At 51.0% G+C, this 27122-nt stretch overlaps 10 protein-coding genes across 10 annotated transcripts; 5 read left to right on the top strand and 5 right to left on the bottom strand.

Moving 5' to 3' along the window:
* Nucleotides 1–1865: 1865 nt before the first annotated feature.
* PtrM4_115570 (Tdh, Threonine dehydrogenase and related Zn-dependent dehydrogenase) lies at nucleotides 1866–3251 on the top strand (the record flags this gene model as incomplete). The annotated part of the gene is made up of 2 exons (XM_001934940.2): nucleotides 1866–2221; nucleotides 2270–3251. 2 exons carry the CDS (start codon nucleotides 1866–1868, stop codon nucleotides 3249–3251), a joined length of 1338 nt encoding a protein of 445 aa, XP_001934975.2.
* Nucleotides 3252–3993: 742 nt separating this feature from the next.
* PtrM4_115560 (MBOAT-2 domain containing protein) lies at nucleotides 3994–5370 on the bottom strand (the record flags this gene model as incomplete). The annotated part of the gene is made up of 1 exon (XM_001934939.1): nucleotides 3994–5370. The coding sequence occupies one exon, from the start codon at nucleotides 5368–5370 to the stop codon at nucleotides 3994–3996; it is 1377 nt and encodes a 458-aa protein (XP_001934974.1).
* A 3046-nt stretch (nucleotides 5371–8416) lies between these two features.
* On the bottom strand, nucleotides 8417–9842 carry PtrM4_115550 (Acyl-transf-3 domain containing protein; the record flags this gene model as incomplete). The annotated part of the gene is made up of 3 exons (XM_001934938.2): nucleotides 8417–9084; nucleotides 9132–9759; nucleotides 9807–9842. The coding sequence occupies 3 exons, from the start codon at nucleotides 9840–9842 to the stop codon at nucleotides 8417–8419; spliced, it is 1332 nt and encodes a 443-aa protein (XP_001934973.2).
* A 1294-nt stretch (nucleotides 9843–11136) lies between these two features.
* Nucleotides 11137–12318, bottom strand: PtrM4_115540 (uncharacterized protein; the record flags this gene model as incomplete). Its single annotated transcript, XM_001934937.1, has 3 exons — nucleotides 11137–11987; nucleotides 12042–12194; nucleotides 12252–12318. 3 exons carry the CDS (start codon nucleotides 12316–12318, stop codon nucleotides 11137–11139), a joined length of 1071 nt encoding a protein of 356 aa, XP_001934972.1.
* Nucleotides 12319–12536: 218 nt separating this feature from the next.
* PtrM4_115530 (putative frg1 family protein) lies at nucleotides 12537–13394 on the top strand (the record flags this gene model as incomplete). Its single annotated transcript, XM_001934936.2, has 2 exons — nucleotides 12537–12907; nucleotides 12962–13394. The coding sequence occupies 2 exons, from the start codon at nucleotides 12537–12539 to the stop codon at nucleotides 13392–13394; spliced, it is 804 nt and encodes a 267-aa protein (XP_001934971.1).
* A 2782-nt stretch (nucleotides 13395–16176) lies between these two features.
* On the bottom strand, nucleotides 16177–17604 carry PtrM4_115520 (uncharacterized protein; the record flags this gene model as incomplete). The annotated part of the gene is made up of 1 exon (XM_001934935.1): nucleotides 16177–17604. One exon carries the CDS (start codon nucleotides 17602–17604, stop codon nucleotides 16177–16179), a length of 1428 nt encoding a protein of 475 aa, XP_001934970.1.
* Nucleotides 17605–18647: 1043 nt separating this feature from the next.
* On the top strand, nucleotides 18648–19795 carry PtrM4_115510 (NADH-cytochrome b5 reductase 3; the record flags this gene model as incomplete). The annotated part of the gene is made up of 3 exons (XM_001934934.2): nucleotides 18648–18692; nucleotides 18770–19097; nucleotides 19146–19795. 3 exons carry the CDS (start codon nucleotides 18648–18650, stop codon nucleotides 19793–19795), a joined length of 1023 nt encoding a protein of 340 aa, XP_001934969.2.
* Nucleotides 19796–20682: 887 nt separating this feature from the next.
* On the top strand, nucleotides 20683–20967 carry PtrM4_115500 (uncharacterized protein; the record flags this gene model as incomplete). Its single annotated transcript, XM_066108172.1, has 1 exon — nucleotides 20683–20967. The coding sequence occupies one exon, from the start codon at nucleotides 20683–20685 to the stop codon at nucleotides 20965–20967; it is 285 nt and encodes a 94-aa protein (XP_065961357.1).
* Nucleotides 20968–23676: 2709 nt separating this feature from the next.
* On the top strand, nucleotides 23677–25598 carry PtrM4_115490 (PTR2, Dipeptide-tripeptide permease; the record flags this gene model as incomplete). Its single annotated transcript, XM_001934932.1, has 2 exons — nucleotides 23677–23910; nucleotides 23970–25598. The coding sequence occupies 2 exons, from the start codon at nucleotides 23677–23679 to the stop codon at nucleotides 25596–25598; spliced, it is 1863 nt and encodes a 620-aa protein (XP_001934967.1).
* A 485-nt stretch (nucleotides 25599–26083) lies between these two features.
* Nucleotides 26084–26979, bottom strand: PtrM4_115480 (Mei5 multi-domain protein; the record flags this gene model as incomplete). Its single annotated transcript, XM_001934931.1, has 2 exons — nucleotides 26084–26173; nucleotides 26227–26979. 2 exons carry the CDS (start codon nucleotides 26977–26979, stop codon nucleotides 26084–26086), a joined length of 843 nt encoding a protein of 280 aa, XP_001934966.1.
* Between the last annotated feature and the right edge of the window lie 143 nt (nucleotides 26980–27122).

Here is a 27122-nt window from a genome sequence, read left to right as displayed (position 1 = left end):
TGTGCAAGGTGAGAGAACTTCTCACCATGGTACACCGCCGAAACTTCACCTAGCGCCCGAAGTTCCGCCGTATAGCGGCCAGCAAAGACCACTTGGGCCAGTCTACAGTCACGTGAATCATTAGCGTGCCAAGCCACCAGCATATACTTAAGCTGACCGAACCCCGTCCCCTTCGTTCGAAGGCATACTTACCTTCTTGCGACTCACTGAGCTCAAGCATTCAGTGGTCTGACAACGTCGCCTCCATTGCACAGCGGGGTGTGGTGTTGTCATGAATCTCCTTCGGGGGCTTCAGCGGGGCAATTTTTGCTGGTCTGCCATTGTGGCTACTTTTTCATTGATTCCATTGCTCTGGCGATGTGTCGAGGAAGAAGATTTGACTTTGAGTACACAGAAAAGATTTTTAGCAGCAGATTTTCGAACGCAGTGTAGGTGGAGCCTATTTGTTTCAATCTTGCTAAACTGCTGGAGGCTGATGAGCTACCGCTCATCCTCACCATTGCAGACCACGCATGCTCGAGCCAGTGAGTCGCAAGAAGGTAAGTATGCCCTCGAACGAAGGGGACGGGGTTCGGTCAGCTTAAGTATATGCTGGTGGCTGCAGCGCACCTGGGCAAGGCACCTGGGTATTAGTTTACAGTTGTAATGGGTGCGGGTGACTATTGAGGAGCTATAGATACGTTGCTAGTGTAACGCGTGGAATGCTTCGCGGTTTTGCGGTCGTGGAGACGCAGTGCGAAATATCGGTGAAGCTGACCGAGCATTACCTTCTCTCTATCATGCATTGCGCATCTAACACGTACTGTCAGCGCGACAATCGATTTGCCATATATAGTGTTTCTAAGAGGCGCGAAACCCGTGGTATCTGTCCAGCTACACCATAAGTCCTCCGCTGTTCGCATTGGAGCCAGACCCGGACAACTATACCCTCTCCCCGCGAATAAATACGCGTAAAGCCACCGAGTATGTGCCAGGCGAAGCACCGCATATAAAAAACCCACTGTCGCTCTGGACGCTCCCAATTATTACTTTTTACTTTTTTGGTTTGGCCCAACGCGAAAGAAAAGCCGTGTACCTGCATTATTGGCCGTTGCCCAGCCCGCTCCTGTACGACATTCCATACCTCGAGCCTATAGCATCATCCCTACTCGCGCAGTCCACCATCATGGTCCTCAGTCTGGAGTATACAAGTCTCTGCACTGCCGTCTGCTCAAACTCCTCATTTTCCACCTCGATCTTGACGCCCTCCTTTTCTCCCGAGCACAGACTTCGCATCCTGATCACTGTGCAACCCACGACTCATTCAGCTTGACAACATCATAACATAACGTCGAGCTGACCGAAGGCTTACATATAGACAAAACTACCTAGGTATAGCACTGCTATATGCCGAAGATGCCGTCCCGACATTGCTCGGTGTTCTGGCCAAAGCTCCCTTGTCTAGCTCCAACGGTGAACGGCCTGCCCCGCCATGACATCGCCATGACGCCTTTCTAAAATTCCCATCGCCAACGTCGATCTGAACGAGCACATGGCAGTGCCACATTTGCATGTTTCAGCTCGCGTAGCGGACTTGTACCCCTCCCCAGCAGATGATGACGTTCAGCTAGCCCCTCCAGGCGCATGTACAAGGGGCAGATTATCTGGTGGTTCGCGGTAGTTGTTGGCTGGAGACTGCAGGTTTAACGTCACTTGTGGCAATATGTCATTGATATGTCTTTGTGAGAAGTCTTCTCTAGGCGCACTTCGTGTGTTATATAGGAGCGCCAATTCAGCTTTCCTACAAACTCTTCTACAATCTCAATCTCCTCCTTGAAAACTCCATACCCTTAGATTTACAGTTTCCCACACAAAAGCCGCCCAAGATGATGTCCCAAGCAGCCATGCAGGTCGAAAAGGCCGTTGGACATGGTGACAATGCCACCACCGCACAGAATGTCACCAACCCTGGCAACGACCCCAGCACCGCCGACAACTCAGAGTCTATGAAGGCTCTTGCGTGGTATGGCAAGAACGATGTCCGGATAATCGACACACCAAAACCCAAGGTTATCGAGCCTCGCGATGTCATTGTCAAAATCACCGGATCCACAGTCTGTGGATCTGACCTACACTTGCTTCACGGCGCCGTCGTGGAGATGCAGAAGGGCGACATTCTCGGACACGAGTTCTGTGGTGTTGTAGACGAGTGCGGATCAGCAGTCACAAAGTTCAAGAAGGGGTATGTTAACTTGGTATTCTCTATATGAACAATGCTAACAAGTTATAGCCAGCGAGTTGTTGCGTCCTTCCAGATTGCCTGCGGTGACTGCTACTACTGCAAGCAGAAGCTGTCCTCGCAATGCGAAAAGACAAACTCCAATACCATCGAGAACGCAATGTACGGCGGCCGAACAGCAGGCATGTTCGGATACTCCCACTTCACTGGTGGTTTCGCGGGAGGCCAGGCAGAATACACTCGTGTTGCCTACGGCGACGTGAACCTGCTCGCCCTTCCCGATGATGTCCCAGATGAGCAAGGTCTCTTCCTGTCCGACGTATTGGCTACATCATGGCACGCCGTTGTTGACACTGGTGTCAAGAAGGGTGATGTCGTAGCCATCTGGGGAGCTGGTCCCATCGGACAAATGGCCGCAGACTTCTCTCTCATGAACGGCGCATCAAGAGTCATCATGATTGACCAAAACTGGCGCCTAGACTTCGTCAAGGCCAGATACCCCAACATCGACACCATCGACTTCTCTGCACTTGGCAAGGGCGAATCGGTCACTAGCAAGCTCAAGGAGATGTGCAACAACCGCGGCCCCGACGTCAGCATTGAGTGCGCTGCCGGCGAGTACGCAAAGGGCTGGGCACACTACTTCGAGATGATGCTTGGTCTCGAGACCGACACCAGCGAGCTCATCAACGAGATGATCACTAGCACACGAAACATGGGCCGCTGCGGTATCACCGGTGTCTACGTTGGCTTCACCAACCACTTCAACATTGGTTCTCTCATGGAGCGCGGTATCCGTCTCATCGGCAATGGACAGGCCCCCGTACACATGTACTGGGAGTCTCTCCTCCAGATGATCCAAGAGAAGCGCATTGACCCATCAAAGATGGTCACCCACCGTGTCCGTCTCGAGGACCTTGACAAGGTCTACTACAAGTTTGAGAAGAAGGAGGATGGCATGCAAAAGGTGTTTGTGGAGACAAAGTGGAGTTTCCCGGCGTCCGAGGGCAGCCCCAAGTTGACCAGGTACTAAGCTGTCGACTCATGACGAGATGAAATAATTACAGTGTAATGTAAAGATGAAGAACGATAATTCAATACCCAATTATGATTTATGATTGTCTTATTTCGACGTGCTGCAGTGTGTGGAGATAGATACGTGGTGATCTTGTGTGTTCCACTTCACGCACTGATAGAGGTTGCGTCAACGTAACGGTCCATGCTCATCATATCAATTTCCCAGTATGGCTTTAGCACACGCGTCTGAGCTTTGGCACTTGCATACGTTAAATGATGCCATGCTGGGTAAGATTGAACGGAAACGTCCTCCGACCGAATCGACACTGCACTGCGTACCATGGCGACGGGTTTTGTTTCTTTTGCATAGTGATCTGGTGACATGTATAACTCTTTAGGAAGCATTCCCGTGGTACAGTACTAAGCGATCACTTTGGTGCCACAAAATAGATAGGTTTAAAATATGTATCGACCAAGACGGTTCAAATGAGGGCGTGTCATCAACTCCATGCAAATTTCATGGCAAATTGAAGCACAGATACATGCCGGAAACCAACATCCGAAAAACAACTAGGAAATCACACCAAATCAATTCTCCGCCTATATAAGATTCAAGTGCAAATATAAGTTGTGGGGCATACTACTTTTACTTTCTCAACCCCCATGGTATTACGCCGTGTATGAAAAGACGCCATACTCCATGTTGCCTACCCCAACGTTCATGCTGCGTCTATAAAAACAACCCCACCGCCTAGCTCCTACTCAGTCCTATTGCCCTTTGCCAGCGCCACTTGCAGGTATTCGAGTCGGAGTCTCTCGATCAAGATGTCTGTCCGCTGATCCCGTACATGGTAATACATTGGAATAGACCACCCAAACCAAATTGCGACCCAAAAGTAGCCAGCCGCATATTCCATGCGGACCACCCACTCTGCATCCTCTTTGAACTGCCATCGCTTCGCCGCGTATACTCTCACGCTCCGGTACAAAGGTACAAAAGCAGTCTCGGTGATGATGGGTACCATCTGGGCCACGTACCAGAATGTGATGGCCCAGATATCGGCCCAAGGAGCCATTTGCCAGCGGACGGCCGTGTGCATAAGCCCGGATAAGAAGAAGACGGCTGTATTCTCAGTCAGGCGGGTTGAGAGTGTTCCGCGCTTCATGGCCAGCCAGCCTCGCGTGACGCATTTGATGTGGCCGTTGAAGGAGTGGTAGATGAAATTGTGCCAGTGGCGGCTCCAATAGCTCCTCACCGACCACGCATTCTTGATGTTGCCGAAGAGAGACAGAGACCATTCCTGGGGCTCGTCAAGATAGGTGACGAGGAACAAGATGGCGAAGACGCTGTGCCAGGAGTCGTATAACATGATACTTCCGAAGCACCAGTCAATCGTATCCTCGAAGTTGCAGTAAATCTGGTACAGCATCTTGACGGTGGGCGAGAATGTGTGGTTAGTGTCTTGGTATAGTATCATAGGGGACCATGTCGATTCGTATTTCGCGAGGGCAAGCTGAATAACACGCAAGACGAGCCATTTGACGATGTGATAGCGCACAAGCTTCCAGCGCGTGTATCCATGGCTATGGCCTTCCGGGATGGGCACACCATGTGAGATGCGTGTGGCAGTTCCGACGTGCTCATCGGTTTTCTTGTCAGTGATCGTGTACTTCATGTCGCCGTTGAAGGGATCCGACGCTACAGGCAAGTACTGGCCCTTGTTCTGAGCAACCTGCACATGATTGCGATCACACAGGACCTTGCGAGCCTGATAGAACCTCTCTTTCACTTCTGTTCGCTTCAGCAGGCCACTGCTTCGTCGCCCCCACTCTTCGCGATTCAAGAGTGGCTTGAACTCCAGCACGCAGATTTCGTAACTCGCGTGCGAGAGCCAGATGATGCAGGTCCGTGCAAATGTGTCGTTGATGAGGTAGTCGTGCGAGACGTGGTCACAGTATCGAAATGCGTACCATACTGGTATGGCGATGATGCACATCCATACCTTGCGGTAGATGCTCTTGCTTGGTGGGAATGCGAGGACGAAGGTGGCCAATGTCAAGGCGGCAAGGAGGCAGGAAAGGGGGAATATGGACCAAGTCCAGGTCCAGTCGTCATGTGCGTATTCGCCTGGCATATTGATTGTTTTGTGTTGTAGTGTCAAATATGGCCAGGTATTGCTAACTATTAATGCGAAGAAGTGAAATATCTTGTGTGATGTTGTGTTTGAAACGATGAATTGATTTAAATAGAATTTCTGGGATGTGAGGGTTTAGGATTCATTATCGTGAACCATAGTTGGCGAAAGTTTCCAAGTGGGGATTGTAAGTGTGGTTCGTCCAATACACGGCGCTGGAGATTCAGGGTGATGTTGAGCTGTGGTAGAGTATTACTGGGTGGCGAATGAGCAATTTTATGTGAGAGGAAATATTAGTTGCATCATTACTATGATTGCGCGTGCGCGCGTGCCCTTTTTGCTTGAGTTTTCCGTCACATCTGGTGAGGCGATGCAGGCGCATTCACTGATTCACTGCTCGTTCCTCACACTTGACAAGCGCATTTCAACCAAACAAGTGTTTCATCCCTAGCAATATTCACATATTTTCGCACTCGCCGCTTCTAAATGTGTGGTTTCAGGGTCTAAGTTCATGACGACTCTTAACCGCTGGGTAGAGCGGCCATTTCTTTGACGATTCTAGCCAAAGTCGCTTCAAGTAGGCGTGGCCGAGTTAAAATTGAGAAAACAATCAGGCGGGAAGTAATCAGAGTACTGACCGATTAAGTAGACTAAGTACAGCAAGTAATAGAGCGATGGTAAGCATTCCATTGTAAAGCCCAAGTATCTTTTTCATTCTGGTAATCCAAAGTATACTGTGTTCAGAAAATCGGGTCGGTTCTCAAGTCCCATGGGTCAGTATAAGGACAAAAGTTTCGACATCTTTGCCAGACACACTGTGTGCATCTCTTATCGGAAGTGACTATCACTACCATACCTACTGCCACGCCTGCGTTTATTTCAAACCGAAATATTCTCATAATATCTCGCATGCAAACTGTTGTATTCCCCAAAGGGACTATCTCGATGTACATCGCTATACTTACCCATACTCCACAACATCCTCGTGACACCTTCCACGTACCACCTTACTCTTCCGATTACGTCTTTCTTCTTACAAGCAGTAACCACAATCGTTTTACCTGCCAATCGCGGATAAGCGAAGGGCTCGTCGATGCACGATGGCTTCCGCTTATACTTGCGGGGAAGATCTACTTGGGCGTTGTGGGGTACATGAAGTCGTTTCACGACGGGATTCGTACCTGAGGCTAGTACGCTAGTGTGTAGTTACACGATAACCGTTAATCGGAAAATTAGGTAGTTATAACTACCTGAATTTTACACCGCTCCTACCCTGCGACCGATGTCTTCTCTTCTTCGCTGACCCACCCACCCTCCACATTACGATCGCTACCGACGCGAAAGCGTACGTACGACGTCACTCTAATACACCGAGGGAAACTGTTCCTTAGCGGCTGTTGGACATGGTAGATTATCTGTTACTAAAACACCGCAGGCATACCTACTTTACTCAGCGCTAACGTGCTTACATGCAAGGAAGAGGCCAAAAGGACCTATTCCATTATCCGCTAGTTCTCCCGGTGAAGGTGGGTACAGCCAAACGGAAAGTTCCAAAATATTGCAACTCGATGTGCAACACACGATAATTTTCAAATTACCATGCTCCACGTCGCCAGGGTCAGCTCAAGTTCAAATCTCGACTACGGAAGCATGTAAGACGGAGAGTAAGACAAGCGAGAAACCGAACCTCAGCTGCATGAAAAAAAGAGGCATAGACTTGATGCGCGAAGCGAGAAACAAGATAAAAAGCATACCACAAGCCAAGGCAACTGAAGATACACAGGTAGTCACAACCCCCCACGACAATCCCAGGGTCCAAAAGCGTACAGGCACGTCAAGATCGAGGCCCTATCAGCCCCAACCCCCTATGCATCCCTGCACCATGATCAAACTACCTGAACCTACCTTTTTTGCGCTGGTTGCTGGCTGCCCAGAAAACGAGTGCCGAGTGAAGAATAATTCCGTCTTGTCACGGCCAACGCATGAACAACAGCGAACCCACCTTCCCTCCCAAGCCGCAACCCGGACACACCGGCTACACGACCAACCCAACAAAGGCAGGTAAAAGGTTACGCCCACAATACACACTACGGTTCGCCGGCACAGCCACCTGCGCCCGCCAAGGACGGCCAAGGCCCAAGTGAAGGAGCTTAGAAGGCAGCTGTACCCCCTGGCGCGGCACTGTGTGTGTGTGTGTGTGTGTGGCTCGTGATATGCAGCAGTCCAGAACGTTTAGCGGCGACATGTTGTGAGGTGTGATGGTGCGGATAGATGATGGCGCGTTGACGCATGAAGGTCATATCTAGCAACTGTGGCGGCAGATCCCGAGGGATGGGCATGCGCGCTGATGTCATTGCGTCATGGGTCGGCTGCAGAGCCCTGGTTGTTTGCTAGTAATGCCGGAGAGGATTTTTGTTGTGCAGGATTGGAGTGGGGTGGGCATATGCATGGTGCATGTGCAGGTTTGTTGGTGTTGGCTATCGACATCGACGATTGATCTAATGTTTATCCGGATGGGGGCATGCTTTGATACGAATTCTTTGCGTGGGCATTTGGGCTGTGGTCCTCTTTTTCTCGCGATGGCCGCGGCTGTTGCGAAAGTGCTTATCGGCCGTCGGTGTAAAGGCTAAACTCTGGGCTGCAGTCGGCGTGAGGTTTGTTTGCGGCTCCCAGGCTCTACCTCGGAACATGCAACATGGATCGGCAGGAACGGTCAAGGGGCTGAAAATGTTTGTTTTGATCTATTATATGTTTTGGTAGCTGAGCTTTTCTTTGTACAAGGTGTCGTTGCGTGCTTGTCCTGGCTGCGCAGACCGTTTGCTCATCGGGTCTCTATGCGAGTTGCCCAGTTCTTTAATCCATAACTCCCTGAAATGCAATCTTGACTGGTATCCGCAAATGCTGTACCCGAACATAGGAAATCGTAACACTAGGAAAAACCAAATAGAAAAAACCCCGGCGCTGAAATTCGATTATCGCTGAGAGATAGGAGGTTCTCGTCTGTATGCTCCTATTGATATGTTGTGTGATTGTTGTGGTTTGCCGTTTAAGCCATGGTTGCTACACCGTGCTTCTCATCCTCGCTCTTCTCAAACATCATGTCCTCAAGCCATTTCGTAGCCCTGGCGCATTGTGCATCGACGTAGGTAGTCCAGAGATGTGCGATGGTGTATTCGACGACGAAAAAGAGGGGAATGGCCATGGCCCACACTAGCCAGTTGGTAGACCTGGGGATCCAATGCTGCACGCCCTCGCCTTGACCATCCTTTGGCTCTTCGACGTAGTATGGCGCGGTGCTGAATCCGTAGATCAATCGTGCGAGGCCGACCTTCATGACGGTTCCGTGCGTGAGGTAGACGGCGAAGCTATTGCGACCGACCCACATAAACAGCTTGTTCGAGAACATGCTCTGGAGAGAAGGAGATAGCCAGATTCCGGTAACCATGAGATCCCATCCGATGGCGGTCCAACGCTTGGGGTAGCTTGCCGCGCCCTGGGGGATAATGTAGTCTCCAATGTTCTTGAGCTGAACCGACCACGCGGACCATTCGGCGTGCTCTCCGGGGTAGCAAGCTACATACCAGCCAACGATGATGAGGAGAGTGGCCGCAACTCGACGGGCCTTGACGCGGTTGTTGACGAAATCGCGGAAGCCCTTCTCAGAGCCCAGGTCGCAGAGAATGACACCGTAGAGGAACTGGCACTCGAAAGTTTCTAAAGTTGTTAGACATGTACTTGAATGGGGAGGTAGTAAGACATACCCTTTTCAGGGCTGGTACGCATCCAGTACCAGAGGAACAAAACGACGCAGGTAAAGAGGCGCATGCGGACCTTCATGAAGACGGTGGCGAACAAAAGGACGTAGATGAGGAAGGCGCCCTGGAGCAGAGGAAGGAGAGCCCACTGATGGTCATCGTATTCGTTGTTGGCGCCTGACCATGATGTCTGGAAGTTCTTGATCAATCGCGGGATTTCGGTATCGAGACCACCGATGTTGGTTGGAACGGAGCGGCGGAACCAGTGGGAGTCGCTGCGGTGGGCGACCTCGAAAGCACCCAGCTGTGCGAAAAACCATGCAATGAACAAAGCAATGGTCGCGGGCATGATTAGACGGGGTGGACGACGGAAAGCCGACTTGCCCAACGTCTCCAAGGCGGCTGGGATGTTTCCGGACTTTGCTTGTCGGAGTGGTTTGATGGCGCATACATATCCGGTGAGGAAGGCGAACATGGTTACACCGATTCGGCCCTGGAATGGCAAGCGGATAAAGGGCAGCTGCAGTAACTGAGGAGTGGCATTCTCGCTGTCTCGTGGTGACCACAGACTGTAGTCCCAGGCCCTGCATAAATGTGTTACGACGACCCAGAACGAGGCTACTCCGCGAACGCCCTGCTTAAGTTTAGACCGAGTTGCATAAGCGTAGTCTGAATACGAACCTCGACCCACGTAACGTTCTGACGGTTATTCGACATCTTGCCTGGGCCTCCAGCTGGTTCCAAGGGAGTTGCAAGACTGGAGATGGTGGCACGGGCAAGCGACAACGGAGCCTTTGCAATGAAAGACATACGCATGCAGACGACTGAACGACTGAACGACTGAACGACTGAAGATTGGAAAGGTAGGACCCTGTGTCAAAGGTATAACAACACTCAGCGATGGTAGGGAAGCAAGAAAGGGAAGGAAAAAAGAGCGATGGTGACGACTATAGTAGCTGCATTGGTGGTGGATAGGATGGGACTAAGAAGGAAGTTAAGTGCATGGCCAGGGTGTAAGCAAGTTCCCCCATGCGAAGACGGCATCTCGGATACCTAGTCTTGGCATGATATCGATCTGTCGAGCAAGGACAGCGGCTCTAGCTGGTGTCATTGGTTTGGGGGCTGGAAAGGGGAACAAGCGCCGAGCCAACATGGGTGGCCGCGTCATGAAGGTCGGCGGGTGGTGGAAGCAGTCCCCACCCGTTTCAGGACTACCATGGCTTGGCAGTAAGCCGCCGCCTGGATAATTGGCCGTGGAAGTGGCAGAGATTGGGCCCAACGGCACCCGGCACCGCCAAACACATACAACATGTCTCGCTGCTGTGGCGAGCGAGTGTCGTACGCCCGCCAACTCCAAGCCGAGAAAGAGGCTAGATTGTGGCGCAAGGGTGAATTAGAATGCAACTGCGACCACGGGGTCTTATCACTGGTCTCACTACGTAGCTAAACCTCCCCCACGTTTGGCCTGGCGTCGTCTGCAGGTGCGAGGGTGCGAGGTGCCCCAGGATTGGCCTCGATTTAAGCCAGCACCAGCAGCCTCAGGACGGATGCGATCGCCCGCGTAGATTACCTGGTACCGCTATTGTGCGTGTTTCGAGGCCGCGCAATAAGTCAATCGCGGATGAGACAGCGATCTACTAGCGCCCTTTGAACCACCTCTGATGCGTAACAGACGACGCGTTGCTGTTATGCGCTGAAAGGGGAGCCGAAATGAGCCTCTTTCCGTCTCTTTTTTCCTGCTAGGATCCTCACTGCATCAAGACAACAAGCTTTGCCACTCTCCCGCCTACATGTCTTAGCGCCCTGCGTCACGAGCCACAGCAACTTCTGTCAACGTGCAGCTGCTCAGCCAGCTAGCGGATGCCGTGCGTCTCTAGGCGCGCGTAGATTTAGCGGCAAGTATACGAGTTCCACGCTTGGCACCTTGTTAGATATTGTACAGTATACCGTAAACATCACATAAATTAGCTGCGTGATGTCATTCTACATGTCCTCCACTACCACCAAAGCTTTAATGGTTCTTTTCAACTATCTCCTTGGCAAACGCTGCAAAGTCCCGCTTCTCGTCTACCTTTTCCCACAAATTAGGCTGCGTAAACACTGCCAATGTGTTCCTGGCCACCTTGCTCCCGCCAGCTCCAGCCGCGGCACCCCTCACAAAGTGGGGCACGGCTTTGAACTTGCCTTTGGTGATAATCTCAAGTGCTTCGCCCGTTTGGAAGGCGAGGCTGTCGCGAGGGATGCTGACTTTGGTGATAGCTCCGGTCCGCGAGTGTATATATAGACCTGCCTTGGGGTCCGGCGAACTGCCAAGTTCTTGGAGTGGTGAAAACGATGCACCTGTTTGCGGTGGGCTGACAGCTTCATCAACAAACATGGCCGACGTGAGTCCTGTCAGACAGCCGTGATCGAGGTGCGTGGCACACCAGTCATCTTCGTCGCCGCTGCAAGGTTGGGGTGCCGACGCGGGACTGGGGAAGTAGTGCAGTAGTCTTGCCTTGGTCGAGATGCTCGTCTTGACCACATGCTCCAGGTAACCTTTTTGATAGCCTTCGATATTGGCTTCGGCGTACTTGTCACATGCTCGCGCCACTAATGCGGCTATGTCGATGATGAGAGTGCAGAGTTCGCGAAACGTTGCCTCGAAACCCGGCAGGAGTTGCTCGGACGGCCACACGTTCGGTGCCGTGTACTCTGGGAAGGACGGGTACTTCTCGGCAACTGCCTTTTGCTGCTCCTCAAAGGCAGTAGCGCAGTTGACATAGTACGACCCTTTCAAAGTATCGTACCTGCCATCCTTGAGCGTCTCCTTTCCACACGACCAGCCTACTAGCCACTTGGAAGCGGGTGATTCAAGCTTTGCTGCCCAATCATTAGTTCTTTTCTATAATTATCATTAAGTTTGGGAATCATTACCCAGCTCATCTTTTGGTAGGTTTCCAAGGGCCGAGGCGTAGGACAGTAGTCTGTGCCGCAGTTCATGGAACTTTGACGGGAGATCCTTCACAACTATAATGCCCAAGCTGGAGGGTCCAAACGCTTCCTCGAGCACGGAGAATTCAACATTGCCTTGAAGTGATCGTCCATCAGTATCACACTCAATAGCATGGGAATCACCCAACTTACTGTTCTTCAGGTCCTCAAGGCCTACAGCAACGGCGCTTTGGCTCACTGCAGCTTTAGCGTTTGCCATTTAGTCTTTCACAGATTGCAGTGCAGTGCAGTGCAGTCCAGTATGCAGGCGTTGTATGATGACGACGATTGATTGACTATGTAGCCAACTCTGCCACTTTATCGTGCGCGTAGTGTGCGAAATAGTCCACCTCGAGTGCACCTGCCTAATTTGCCTGGGCCTCGGCCATCGCCGAACTCCAGCTCCGACAACCAAACAACACGACTGCATCCATCACCATGCCCAAGGCACTCCACTTCAAAGGCGACAAGAAGGTGAAGAAGAAGAGGAAAACAGCCGAGCCGTACGACGCCGACGATGCGCGCTCCAAGCAGCTCACCACTAACGCGCCTGCCGAGGCTGAGAATGACGACTCCTGGGTGAGCGCGGAGGCGCCAAGCGATATTTCTGGCCCCGTTGTCATTGTTTTGCCCACCGAGGCGCCGAGCTGTCTAGCATGCGATGCAAATGGCAAGGTCTTTACCAGTAACCTGGAAAACGTGGTCGAGGAGGACCTGGCGACGGCCGAACCGCACGATGTGCGCCAGGTCTTCGTTGCGAATCGCGTCGCTGGTACAGAACAAGTGAGCTTCAAGGGACATCATGGAAGGTACAAACACCACCGAGGCCTCAGATGCTTCATAAACATACTAACAACATATAGCTATCTTGGCTGCAACAAATTTGGCATCCTTAGTGCCTCAGCAACTGCCATTTCGCCCGAAGAATCCTTCATCATCATCCCCGTACCTGACAACCCCGGCGCCTTCTCCCTCCAAACTGCGCGTGACAAATTTCTCAGCATTGACGAGTCTTCTACAGACGGGGCTGAGATTCGAGGCGACACAGAACATATCAACTTCAACACCACGTTTCGCATCCGCATGCAAGCGCGCTTCAAGCCTCGATTCAAGGCGAACAAGGAGGAGAAGGCTAATTTGAAAATCAGTCGCAAGGAGCTGGAAGACCAGATTGGACGAAGGCTCAACGATGCCGAGGTCAAGAAATTGCGAAAGGCAAAGGTAGAAGGCAATTTCCATGAGACAGCTCTAGACATGAAGGTCAAGTCCAGTCACGACAAATATGCCAGTATGTAAGTATGGGCGGAAGTGTCATCAATCACATGTCTCCCTCGTAAACCTCTACAATTGCCATCATGCACTGCAACAGGGACATCCCAACGGGTCAAACAACGACGACATCCTGGTCACACAATGGCGGTGCGCCATCGGTTACCATGCTGTACCTGCAACACTGCACAGCCACGCCTTCATGCGCCAGGGCTTGGATGCAGTTTCGAAACCTCGTACGCCACAGGTTCGTGCCTTACCAAGCCTGGGCACCCGCTGCTCCCAACCGCCGATCAAGAATTGCGCCCAGTATGTCGGGAATTTTTTTTCTGCCTGGGCAGGAACTGTTTCGGGTCAGGCATTGTATGCATGGCCTGAGGCTCTTTAGGAGGAAAGTGCTCCGCCGCCTTATGTCTTGGCATTGTAGTAAGATTTGATTATGTTATTACACGTTGCATGCGCCACCATTCTCACTCGTTCCTTCCTGTGGAACCATAGACGCTGCAGAGGGGAGCTAGAAAGTACACTTGACTTGAGCTAATGCGATTAACGTGCAGTTCCGATAGGCTTTCTCTGATTGCCCGTCCTTTCCTCTTTCCTTCGTTTTTTTCCTCAATAACCTTTCTTTTCCAATAATGGACTTACGTGGCCAGCCTTTACATACCATACAGACAATAAAAGTTCCCAGAGCCAAGCCCAAACCCATCTCAACTCAACCAACCGTCCGCGTCCGCGTCTGTGTGGACCCAGCACTCGCCAACACTCAACGCGCGTTCCACCAAGGTTCATCCCTCATCTTTCCTCTCCCCATCGCACGTCTTCATGCGCAATACACAAAAAAGCATCGCTTTCCCATGTCATGCATGTGGTAGACGGCCCGTCTCCCCCCCCCTCCCCCCTACCTACCCAACTTTAGCTATCCCATCCTGTCCTTTGATGTCTCACCTGAGGCGTCGATCCCAAACATTGCGGCCCGCAGAGCTCCCGCGCTAGATGGGCCTTGGCGGCCATGGTTGCCCAGAGTGGTGCAGAGCTGGGTACACCGTTGGCTGCCTCATGTCTGCGTTGTAGGTTGGCTCTAGGGAGGTGTGTCGGTTGTAGGTGGGGCGCTTGGTGAGGGTGGTGGTGTGGGGAGTTTAGGGATGAGGGTATGGGAATTGTGTTTGTTGGTGGATTGGGGTTTGATGGGAGAAGTTGGGTCCATACTGAGGTGTGACTTGAGCGGTTTTGAGCGCTTCGGTGGATGATGTTCTTGAGTTAGATGTCATGTGGAGATGATTTACGGTGGGTGGAGATAGATGCTCGTAGTGTTCTAGACGGCGTGTCTTCCTCCCTCTTAATGAGTGGATCGCTGTCATAAAACAACAAATTACATGTGATTGTTCTATCGTTTGTCAACCACATGTGGCAATACCGTAACGGCGCTGTCATTGTTAAGCTTTCTGTATCCACCCTGAATGTAAAGATCTTTCGATGACGTTTTAGTCATATACCGCTGATGAAGATCACCACTTGCAACACGCTAGGATATTAAGGTGGGCGGAATGTCACTTGGAAGTGGATATAAAATATGTCTGTCATCTCTCGAGATTCGTAATATACGGCGGGTTGAGTAATTTGCAAGTGGACTCCAATTTCGTACACATGTATACCTGGACATTGCCCTTCGCCCGATTATTCATCCTTTATTCATTTTCCTTTTGAAATGACCTCCCTAGAACCCCCGCTTACCTAGATCTGATCCCAACCCGGGACCCAAAGTCTTCGATGATTCGTACTTGTCCCACTGGTCTCCACCCAAATCTTCTTACCCTTACTATTCGTGAAGAGGACCGCATGTATATTCTTGAAGTTCGCACTCTCCGCACTCGGTAACCTTTTCCCTTTCCACTCTTCTTCTTTCGTTGGCCTAAGATCATCGCCCAGGGGAGTCATCCACGTATCTGGATCTACACGGGAGAACACCTTGCCCTTTTGCGGTTGCATACTCGATGGAGGGAGAGGATATCTTGAATGCTCTAGAGAACGGATTAAGGGCGTTTTCTCGGGTTTTGGCAACCGATCTTTATGTGCTTTAGGTACTGTGGCCGTTTTGATGTCGGGCTTCTTTGTTTTAGGAACTTCATAAAATATATAATTTACAGTGGGTGGTTGTGGCCGGGGCTGTTGACACTGTGGCAGTCGAGGCTGCACTTGTGGCAATTCCTTGCTACTATGCTGCTGCGTCTTGAAGGGGTGCATGCCTTCCTTTTGCTAGTGTTGGTACAGGGAGTAAGGGTTGCAAAATGACATGTAAATGTAGTGATGAGTGCTGCGTATCTTCTTCTTCGGGCGCTTCAGTAAATACACAATGACTTCCAGAGTCTAGAGGATGTGTTTTTATCTACAAAAGAGAACTTTAGGTATGCTTTTCATACGGCGATATAGTGTGACCAAATCGAAGCATCGTGAAGAGGATGTGTATTCCAGTCGATCTTTTTCTCTTCCGGTGCGTGTGAAGAACTCATCGAAATTGAAGATATGAATGAAGCCATAGTTGATTCCAGGGCTTTGAATTGATAAAGACGTCTGTATCATTCTTGATATGCATACGAAAGCTGAAGCTATACGTGAAGACTAGATGTTTGTGAATATGACAGTTACAAAAAAGAGATTAGTCCTAACAGCTATAACAGACATGCGTGAAGATGTCGCTGTAATGATAGAACCTGTGAAACTAATCTATCGTCAGCTTCCTGAGTACAAGGACCATTGATGCTTTCGGGAGGTGTACATACCCATTCTTCTTCCATTCTCATGTTCTAAACACTCATTCCCGATATACGCCACTTTCTGCTGAATCCCCAGATCCACAAGTCTCGCCGACGATGTTCTGCTCACTATCTTCTTCTGTTGACTTTCCCACCTTCTTTATGGACCTCTTTTTCTTCTCCTGTGCAGACCAACAAACGTGCAACATTGAGACTCGTGCATGACCATGGCCAGAAAAGTATGCCTCCTGGGCTTCTTTAATTATCTTCTCACGTTCACGCAGCCCCATGGCTTCCTCCGTCAATGCCATGTTGTCCTTCACGTCGTCTTCTGTCTTGTTCTGTGCCCTGTTCATCGAACGCTCAAGGGCCATCCAGCTCACCCTGAAGCAGCTTGTATCGTACTTCTCACAGCCATCGGGACTGGCCCAGGTTGATGGGCTGTACCTACGCGAGCGTCGATTCCAGGTCAAACGATGCCTACGCTTCTCGGCAGCCGCATGTTCGTTGTGGGGCTGGGTAACGATCTGGTCGCCATCGGACGGAATAAGGGTTGCTTCCGGATTGATGATTACTGACTTGCAGCAACGAGGACCGAGATGTGACATGCGCTTAGACTCTGATTGGGGCATGTTGTGGGTCGCATGCTCATGATTTGGAGTGAATGTAGATGTTGGAGTCGCACTCGAAGTCTCAGACGCCTTGATGACGGTAGTAGAACGGGTTTCGCCATCATCGTCATCACTGTCGTCACCGAATGCCTCAGCGAGCGCCTTAGAGGGTTTTTTGGAGAAACTTTGGGGCCTAGCCAGGATCTTGTTGATAGCTTCCAGCTGAGCCAGGCTCTTTTCAATGGCCTCCAGCTCAATGAGAATAGTGTTTTCAGTCCCGGGCTTCTCTTCTTCGTCCTCCGACGGAAGCGACCATGATTGCGATCTTTTCTTCCATATGTGCGTGACGATAGCCCAGCCACTATCATCCTCAGGCGAGATATCCTCTTTTGGTGCTGGGATCACGATCGGTATCGACGCGGTCGACTCCACTTCCTTGGTGTCTTCGAGAGCAATGTCTTCTTCTGGAGCATCTCCCACATACTTGTATCCTGGGACCTTGCAGCACTCGTCCGCTGCTAATTCCCACAGATACAGCGCTTCATCGATACCCCAATATTCCATCATATCCGGATGCTCATCACGTAACCTCTCCAAGGCCTCTACCAAGCGGCAACATTTGATTTTCGCACCCCGCCACTTCCTCATCCAAGTTTGATGGTCAGCGTACATCCCACCATTTTCAGTCTTCGGTTCCGCCATCTTAGACTTGAAAATACCGCCGCGGCTGTCCAGAGCAGCTTGGATCCCCTTGATTTCTTCGATGTGGCTTTCCAGTGCGCATATGGTACAAGCGGGCGCCGCGGCGATTGGCGGTACATTAAGGTTGGGCACAGGGAAGTATCCGTGACAACTCGCTTTGGTGGCTGGTGCCATTGCTGTTTGTGAGTTGCGATTTCGTCAAGGCTGCAAGACGTAGCACGGATAGATCCTGCGGGTTTGATTGAGCACGAGTGTTATGGTGCGAGCTGTGTCGAGTGCTGCGTGCTATCGTAGGTAGATTCTAATACGGTGTGAGTCGTGCTCATGTGTCGGTTGCGAGGCTTTGACTGATATGGGGTAGATAGTGAGAGAGAGGGAAGGATTGGATGAAGAGGTCTTATGTACTCTTGTGGAAACAGGTAGAAGAGACAATGTAGTGAGTGCGAGCTAATATTGCTCGTCTCTCACTGCGACGCTCCGCTTGTGGGTAAGAACAGGGTCCGGGTCTAACCAATCTTGTACCAGTCTTTCCATACCTAGAGACGTACCACATATTGCGCCCGCAGTCATCGGCAAGAGAGTGACGTTGTACTTGCTCGGTTGGTCGTTTCCCGTTATCTCTGTGAAAGGCGTGCCAACGCAGTGAACTCTTAGAACCCATGAGACTGAGTAAATGAAGCGCATTTTTGAAAAACGGAAATATATATCGTATTACCGCTGAGTCTATAAGGCCTGAGACAACTGCGATCCAAGCACGTGAAGGCCATGGTAACCGCACATGAATTATCGACTTTATTGGGCATGGATCATTCCAATGCGGGGGTCAGCGAGTATGAAATAAGGGTCGTAGTATCACGACTTGACCGAATAATCGCAAGATGAACGGTGCTCTCTGTCGGCAGTCACGGTGCTGTAGGAGAGGTTGAGTTAGTGAGGTGATTTCCTTTTTTTTGTTATTTCGAAACAGATGTACAGAGATACAGTTGCAGTAACGAGATGGAATAGGACGCGAATTTCTTAGAGGGCGAGCATGATAATGATGAGCGTGAATGAGATCGGGGTTGTCGGCATGTCAAACAGTGATGACGTTTGTTCTTGGCGCTAGCTTGTAGCGAGCTCAATGCGCCCGCGTAGGAGGACCTTGATAACGCCGCTTATTCTTTCACGCACCTCAATCCCACCTCAATCCACCTTCTATCGTACCAATTCGTCTCGCCATGTTTGCCAGACAGGTATTTCGTCCGGCCAGGACGCTACAGCAGGTATGCGACCCCATTGTTAAAGATTTGCGATAAATGAATTCCCCCAATCTTCGCGCTTGATACTGATCCCGGGTTAGCAAGTCCGCCGTTATGCTTCTGAGGCACCCAAGAGTGGCGGTAACAATGGTATCCTTTACACAGGCATTGGCGCTGCTGGTCTCGCTGGTGCCTACCTGTACATGAGGGGCGGCGACTCGCCATCAGGGCAGAAGGGTAGTGCGCCACCATCAGAGGAGGCCAAGAAGATTCCTTCATCCAGCGGGGACGCGAAGAAGGCCTTTACTGGAGGCGACCAGGGCTTCGTGTCGCTCATGCTGGAGAAATCCGAGGTTGTCAACCACAACACCAAGAAGCTCCGCTTCAAGCTACCCGAGGAGGACATGGAGAGCGGCCTGCCTGTTACTTGTATGTTTACTTCTGAACGATCGATATATGCATACTAATATAGAAAAGCTGCCGTTATCACCAAGTACAAGGGCCCTGAGATGCAGAAGCCCGTCATCCGACCCTACACACCCATCAGCGACGTAGACCAGAAGGGTAGTGTCGACTTCATAATCAAGGCCTACCCCGGTGGTCCCATGTCTGAGCATATGCACGCTATGGAGCCTGGCCAGCGGCTGGACATTAAGGGACCAATTCCCAAGTTCCAGTGGAAAGAAAATCTACATGAGCACATTGCTTTAATCGCTGGTGGCACCGGTATCACACCCATGTGGCAGACCGCACGACACATCTTTCGCAACCCCCAGGACAAGACAAAGGTCACCCTCATCTACGGCAACGTCTCTGAGGAGGACATTCTGCTGAAGCGCGAATGGGAAGAGCTGGAGAACACATACCCTCAGCGATTCCGCGCCTTTTACGTCCTGGACAACCCACCAGAGTCATGGCAGGGCGGAAGGGGCCACGTCACCAAGGAGCTACTGAAGACTGTGCTACCGGAACCAAAGGAGGGCGAGAAGATCAAGATCTTCGTGTGCGGACCACCGGGCATGTACAAGGCCATCAGCGGTGGCAAGAAGAGCCCGAGTGACCAGGGCGAACTTGACGGTATGCTCAAGGAGCTTGGTTACAGCAAGGACCAAGTCTACAAGTTCTAGATGTGTGTAGAGATAGATGTACGATACACAGAGTAAACTTAGGAGGGCGTAGCAATATACCATGTCCTCAAAAGAAACAAAATCTACCTGCACATCCGAGCTAGTACTATACGTCAAGTTCCTATTAGGCTTCATGCTGAAATGTCATATCCCGTACACGCTAGACCCCGTTCTTTTCTTGCGACTAAGTACTAACAAGCACCACCTAGGAAGAGGATATCAATCACAGTTTGAACAGATTGCGGATTCTCAACCTTGCTTACTAACCATTGGTCCGGTAATAACGACCATGATCAAGTCATGACGTTATTCAATCAACTACCACTAGGGATCACTCATGAACAGGTACCGTATATTACAAGTTGCCGGCTTTTCCGCAGTATACCCAAGTAAAGCTCCCGATCTTTTCGACGCCGACGCTCATTGGACACCCCTCAAACGCAACGCTCACTCGAAGATGCGAAATCCATCTGCACGACGATATTAGCAACCATTAGATTTATAATACCCGAGCTTTAGTCATGGGTATCACAGTGTCTCACACAGCTTTTTCTCCACTTTCCATGGTCTCAACAATCATTGGCTTCGTATCTTTCACCTTCACACTAGCCACGCTCCTAAGAGTATCCTGGTCAAACTTATCAACCTTTTACGCTGCACCCGAGGAAATCAAAGACATATTATTGAGTTTGCAATAAGGTCTATTAGAAGAAAGGCGCCATCTAAAAAGAGTACGAAAGAGGTTGCGAAACGTCAAAAGAGATCAAAGCCATGGACCCGGCGCACGCAGTGACTCAGAAGGCCACGACGGAAGCAACAGTCGGCAGCACATGAGCAGAAAAAGAAGACGTAGTAGCGGGCAAGCGAGGAGCGGCAAACGCAAACCCATGTATTTCGACCGCGACATCCAAAGCATGCGCTCCATTGGCGCAAAAGATGCTCTAAACGTAATGCGTGTTACAATCCGCGATCTCACCAAGAAGTTTCGCGACCTAGAATATCCCTTTCTCAAACCTGAATACCAGGTCCGCCCACAACAAATCCCATCTTATCAAACCCCAGCCCACGCAAGCGAAGAGTCTCCCTACTCAGCCCAGTACTATTCCCCCAATACCAGCTACGAAGATGACGATAACGACGCACCTCGCCAGCACCAACCGCTTAGGCCTTGAATACACAAACTGTGACATACATCGGCGCTGTTTGTGGGAGAGGTGGCGAGTACGGTGGCGAATATTGGCAGGGATGTGTAGGATTTGATGGGGTTGGTTGAGGGGGTAGAGAGGAGGTTGAATAGAGTTATTGGGGCTAGAAGAGTTAATTGAGATAGTCGCGAGTAAGTGATACTATGTTGAGTGCTTGAAGTTGCGCTGATGTTTTAGGGCTGTAAAATCTGATTTGCGTGGTTGTATGCTAGTTCAGTCTAGATACGTTCAGTCCGTTCTTTCAAACCTCTAGCTTGCCATCTACATCGTTCAAACCAACTGTCCATGGGTCATTATCGATCAGTATCACAATATGCAGCTTACGGGTTGTATACGCCATATTGATGGTTCGGCTGTGGATAACTCGGTAGGCCCTACTATGCCTATGAGAGATATATAGGATTTCAAGTGCAGGTGCGATCCTGGTAAGGCGACATAATTGCCTGTTATGAGGTTACCAGGCCATCATCGGGGACTATATTTAGTCCTAACAACGTTGATGTACGCAATGAACCAGTTGCATTGAACTCTAGGCTGGTGGTTCAACAGAAGCTTCAAACACGCGTAGGAGACGTTGAGGTTGTGTAATCGAATGCATTATTCGGAGAGAATGTCATCGGACATGGTAGGGTAGCGTGGTGGTCGTTGCTCACGCGAGGAAGACATACTGAGTGGAGACCGACGAGTGCGCTTTTTACTGTTCGCGATAATACTCGGCCTGCTTACGTCAATTCTGTGTTGTATAGTGGACCTCTTCGTATGTGTGCATTCACAAAATGACTACAAGCACGCCATGGGCAAGAAAAAAGCGACATTTTTTCGAGATCGCGGCCAGTGCGCTGAAGGAAAATGTCGATTTTTCTCTGGACCATGGCGTGCGAGGGATGCGTATGTGACATGCTCCAAGTTTGTCAGATGAAGCTGGAAAATACGAGATCTAAGCCGAGGTAGAATTGTTGAGAGATGACAACAATCTGGCCAAGTTTAACCTGGAGAGCAAAAGATAGAGGAAAGCAGGACATACCGTTTCGTTCGGTAGGTGGAGGAAGTCGTTTGGCCGTTGAAAGGCCGGTAGGATCACCGATTACCGAAAAAAACGAGTCATTCCGACAGGACATTTGTGGTGTACTGACATGCGCACACCATTTCTAATGTATGGCGTTCTCTAGGACGTCTTAAATAGGCTCTGGATAGCTATGCTGTTTGGTTGTGTATCAACTGAGATCCTTTATGTTGTGAATGTCCTGTGCGCAAGACAGGAGTACACATACGACCTGCGACCCGCAAGAATGAACAGTCGGGTCGCGTGATATGCCGCAAGGAGAAGTTACTTTATACGATGAGTGAAATGGACCGATTCATGGGAGAGGGCGTCGCGAGAGATTCCAAGAGTAGACGCTAGAGAATCCGACCTTGAATGCGCCAACATGCCATCGGAGTGCACAATTCGTCTCACTGCACATGTTGCACCCAACCTCGTATTCTATTCACTTGAGATATCTAGTGGCGGACTCGTTATCTGGAGGAACCAATCCCATTCCCACCGAGTTGTTGGACGGGTGGACAATGGAACGACCGAGGCCGGGTATTCTACCGTCTTCGTCGTGATGACCGTTGCATGAAACTGGCGAATATTGGACCGATCGGGTGCCACCGGTTGAACGCATTCGATATCTCCAAGAGAACAGAGGGGATTGCCAGCATGGGACCCTTAACCAAGGACCAATTTCCAGATGGACGGGAGAAGCAACTGCGCCGCTCCAGTGGTTCGGTGCCGGTATCCGACCGTGGCAACTTGACAGGTGGACCTGTGCAGTGGGATGGTTGGTATGCATCATGGTGTGCCATCCGGTAGCGATTAGCGATTAGGCTTTCAGTACGGGGCCACCGAAGATAGCTTGTGTGGTGTTGGTGAGCTTAGGGCCGGTTCAAGAAGTGATAAGCTGCTCCGAGACACTTGGAGGACAAGGCAAGATAGGGATAGTGGATTAAGCACTATCGCCCAGATATCGGCCGGGACCAATCATGTGAGTTCAATACGAGTTGCGCAGGGACGAGCATGTCTTCTATTGCGGGCCTTCTCCAATGAATCGGTGCGTGTTCCTGGATAGAAGTTCTGGAATACTCGCAACTTTTTCTTCGGTACATCGTTGTTGCAGCATGCCCAGCTTGCACGGTGGATGATGAGGTAGTTGGCGCAGGCTACATGCGGCGGCACAGGCTAGGGGCGGACATGCCTCGGCACGTGGTTGGCTCCGTTGCTCCACCCCACCCGCGCCAAGCGTCGGCAAGCCCGCTATCTGCAACCCAAGACTCCCTCTAGACCTGGGCAGAGGCTCGTCGCTATCGGCGCTGGCGCTTGTATTTCTTGAAATAATTTAAACCGCCTACTATCATGCCCTCTCCTTCCTTTCTAGGAATGATCTGCCGCGTCCGCCACCACTCGTGCACCCGCTTCGGCTTCCTGCGATAAGCTCGCGTGCTGACAGCCGCGGGCAGTTGCAGTTGCAACAACACCATGTGAGCTTTCGCCATTGGACCCTGGGTCATATGAATCACGGCCGGCGTATATGAATGGCGTGCTCGCCCGAGTCGTCTTGAACCTACCCCTCTCGTTACATCCCTACCCACCTACCTTGTCTTGTCCTGCACTGCAATCGAAGCAGTTCACCAAGTATGAGTGCTCCACTCGACCAGGACATGTACGCTGTGGCAGAGGCCCACCAGCCCAGCGTCGTCGACACCAGTGCAACAGAGAAAGCTGCTCTGGCAAAGGAGCATGATGTTACATCTTCGCTGCCTGACGAAGATGGCCGTGAGCCAACAGAGCAGGAGCTCAAGACGCTCCGCCGTGTCAGTGGAAAGATCCCATGGACAGCCATGACCGTCACCTTTATCGAGTTCTGCGAAGTAAGTTATTATCCAAGTTCTATTATTTATATAGTACCAGAATACTAACCTATGATTAGCGTTTCTCCTACTATGGAACAACTGCAGTCTTCGTCAACTTCATCCAACAGCCGCGACCATTCGGCTCGCGCACTGGAGCTGTAGTTGAGAGTTCATCGTGTTACGATGCACCCGGCTGGAGCAAGGACGCCTGTCTACAAGCTGGTGGTCTCGGCCAGGACCAGCAAGCTGCCACCGGTCTTACCACTTTCAACCAGTTCTGGGCCTACATCATGCCCCTCGTCGGTGGTTACGTTGCTGATACCTACCTCGGTCGTTACCTCACCATCCAGTACTCCATCGCATTCGCCATTATCGGTCACATCATTCTTATCTGCTCCTCTATCCCTACCGTCATGGACAACCCCAAGGGCGCGCTCGGATGCTTCGTCGCTGGTCTCATCATCATGGGTATCGGAACCGGTGGTTTCAAAGCCAACATCTCGCCACTTCTCGCTGAACAGATTCCCCAAACTCGACCGGCTGTCAAGACCCTGAAGAGCGGCGAGCGCGTCATCGTTGACCCCCAAGTCACCTACTCCCGCATCTACCTCTACTTCTACATGATGATCAACGCTGGATCCCTCAGTGGAGGTATCGGTATGGTCTACGCTGAAAAGTACATTGGTTTCTGGCTCTCCTACGCGCTCCCGACCTTCATGTTCTTCTTCGCACCCATCGTCCTCATCGTCTGCAAGAAGAAGTACATCCTCGCACCGCCTACCGAATCCGTCCTTTCCAAGTCGTTCAAGGCCCTCAGGCTCGCCAGCAAGGGATGCTGGTCCGCCAACCCAGTCGCTACTTACCGCAACTTCCAACGCGAGGACTTCTGGGACCGCATCAAGCCCAGCCACCTTGGAGCCAGCGCCCCAGCATTCCTCCAAGGTGTCGATGATGTGTGGATTGACCAAGTCGCACGTGGTTTCAACGCCTGCAAGGTCTTCTTCTGGATGCCGCTCTACTGGCTCGCCTACAACCAGATGGTGAACAACCTCACGTCTCAATCCGCGACTCTCCAGCTCAACGGTGTACCCAACGACTTGATCAACAACTTGAACCCGCTAACCCTCGTCATCTTCATCCCCATCATCGACAAGTTCGTCTACCCCGCCATCCGCAAAACCGGCTTCCAATTCACGCCCATCAAGCGTATTGCATGGGGTTTCTTCATCGCCTCAGCCGCAATGGTCAGCTCCGCCGTGCTCCAATACTACATCTACGAGCTCTCCCCTTGCCCCAGGACCGAAGTCAACAGCTCCGCCGCCTGCAAAGCCCCCATCAACGTCTGGGTCCAAGCCGTCCCCTACTGCCTCGTCGCCTTCTCTGAAATTTTCGCTTCCGTCACTTCCCTCGAATACGCCTTCACAAAGGCCCCCGAGAACATGCGTGGTCTTGTTATGGGCGTTAACCTTGTGCAAAACGCCTTCTCTGCCGCCCTCGGTCAGGCTCTCGTTCCGCTTGCAGAGGACCCCCTTCTGATCTGGAACTACACCGTCGTTGCTGTCTTGGCATTCGTCGGTGGCATTGGCTTCTGGTTTACATGGAGGGGACTTGATGCCCGCGAGGACGAACTCAACATGATTGAGGAGTCGACCTACAAGGGTCGTGCGCCAGTCACCGAGACTGAGCGCGATCATGCCCATTCTTAGATGAGTTTGATGTTGTTGTAAATATTTGAAGTAATGGATGGAGAATGATGAGGAATATATGTGAAATATGGATAGGAATGTTTGAGAATAGGTCTTATGATACCCCAAAAATGCATTTGTCGCTCACTTAATTATAATTCTTACTTTGATCCCTGATGTGAATCTTTTGTTTGGAATCCAGAATTTGTGTGAAAGTGGAGAAAGGACGATCGCACTCAGATGATCGGTCTTTGGTAAAGATATAGATTTGTATTATGTCCTAAACTAAACTAGGTGCGTAAGAGGCTGTACTCATAAACAAACATTCTGCAAATGTTAGTTATCATATCGTGGATAAAGATATGAGATTCCACTTACAGTTCGTGTTAATTCATCTTATCGCGTTACTCATATTCAGGCTGTAGAGCCTCCATCCCCCTGACTTACCCGTAAGATAAAATCTGATATGCGATTTGTCGGAGTCTTGGTACTCCAGATCGATATACTCATCCATCCCACCTTTGCGCCTCCTTGCTGTACCCAATGAGCTTGAGATCAATGTTGAGTGTCTTCAGCATCATATCCATGGTAAACGACTAGACGCAAATTAGTACTGGTACCGTTCCTGCCATGTCTCTGCAATACTCACATCATCATCCGCACACTTGAAGGTCTCCTTCTCTTCCTCTCCCTTCTCCCTCTCACCATCCATCTCGGCATATCGATCATACGTTTCCTCCGACACTTCGCCGTTCCCCTTTGCTTCTTCCATTTTCTCTCGTTCTGCCTCCTTCTCCTCCTGGTCCCACTTCAATTGTCGCTCTTTGGATTCCTTCTCGCGCTCCCTCCATGCGCCTACCCCGCCCATCCGGTTGACCCGGTCTCTGGTGCTGCCGAATAGCTCTTCTGCTGCCGCACGACTCGCCATCCGCCATTTATCTACGAGCACGACTAGGTCGTCGTCCTTGGTGGAGGTAGCGAGGGTTTGAGCTTGCTTGAGCATCTGTATTTCGTTGCGCAATTGCATTATCTCACGCGTGAGGGAAGGTTTCGAGGGTATCTTCTTTGGGGCGACTCGCGAAGGGGTGGAGAAGTTTGGGCGTGATGCGAGAGGCTTCGAGATACGCGGCTTAGAGGCTACCGGCGTCGCTGGGACCTGGCCGGGAACTGCTGCATTAGAGGATTGCTGTCCGCCATTGCCGCTGGAAGCAACATATTTGGGAGCCGGAATCGTCGCGGTTGGGGTCATATGTGCAGAAGCATGAACATCAGGTGGGTCAGGCGATGGCGGGTCATCGCCTATGCTAGGCTTCAGCGGCGTGCGAAAGGGCGATTTGAACGGCTTCTGGAGCGTTTTCGCAGCTTCGTTCAGCCGGCGACGTTTCGCTTGCGGTGTCGACATCTTCGCAGCTGTATGGGCATTGGACTGCTGTGAAATCACTTGCAGGCAGGTTTCGGTGGTTGATGTGGTGAGTGCTGCTTGGAAAGCGATGTCATCGGACCCTTCTCGATTCCGAACTTAAGGCTTGGCAAATCGCGCTGTCA

Source organism: Pyrenophora tritici-repentis, chromosome 6, assembly GCF_003171515.1.
Source record: "Pyrenophora tritici-repentis strain M4 chromosome 6, whole genome shotgun sequence".
Classification (NCBI taxonomy): domain Eukaryota; kingdom Fungi; phylum Ascomycota; class Dothideomycetes; order Pleosporales; family Pleosporaceae; genus Pyrenophora; species Pyrenophora tritici-repentis.
The sequence above is the reverse complement of the archived record's forward strand: the minus strand, read 5'-3'. Positions and strand labels throughout refer to the sequence as shown.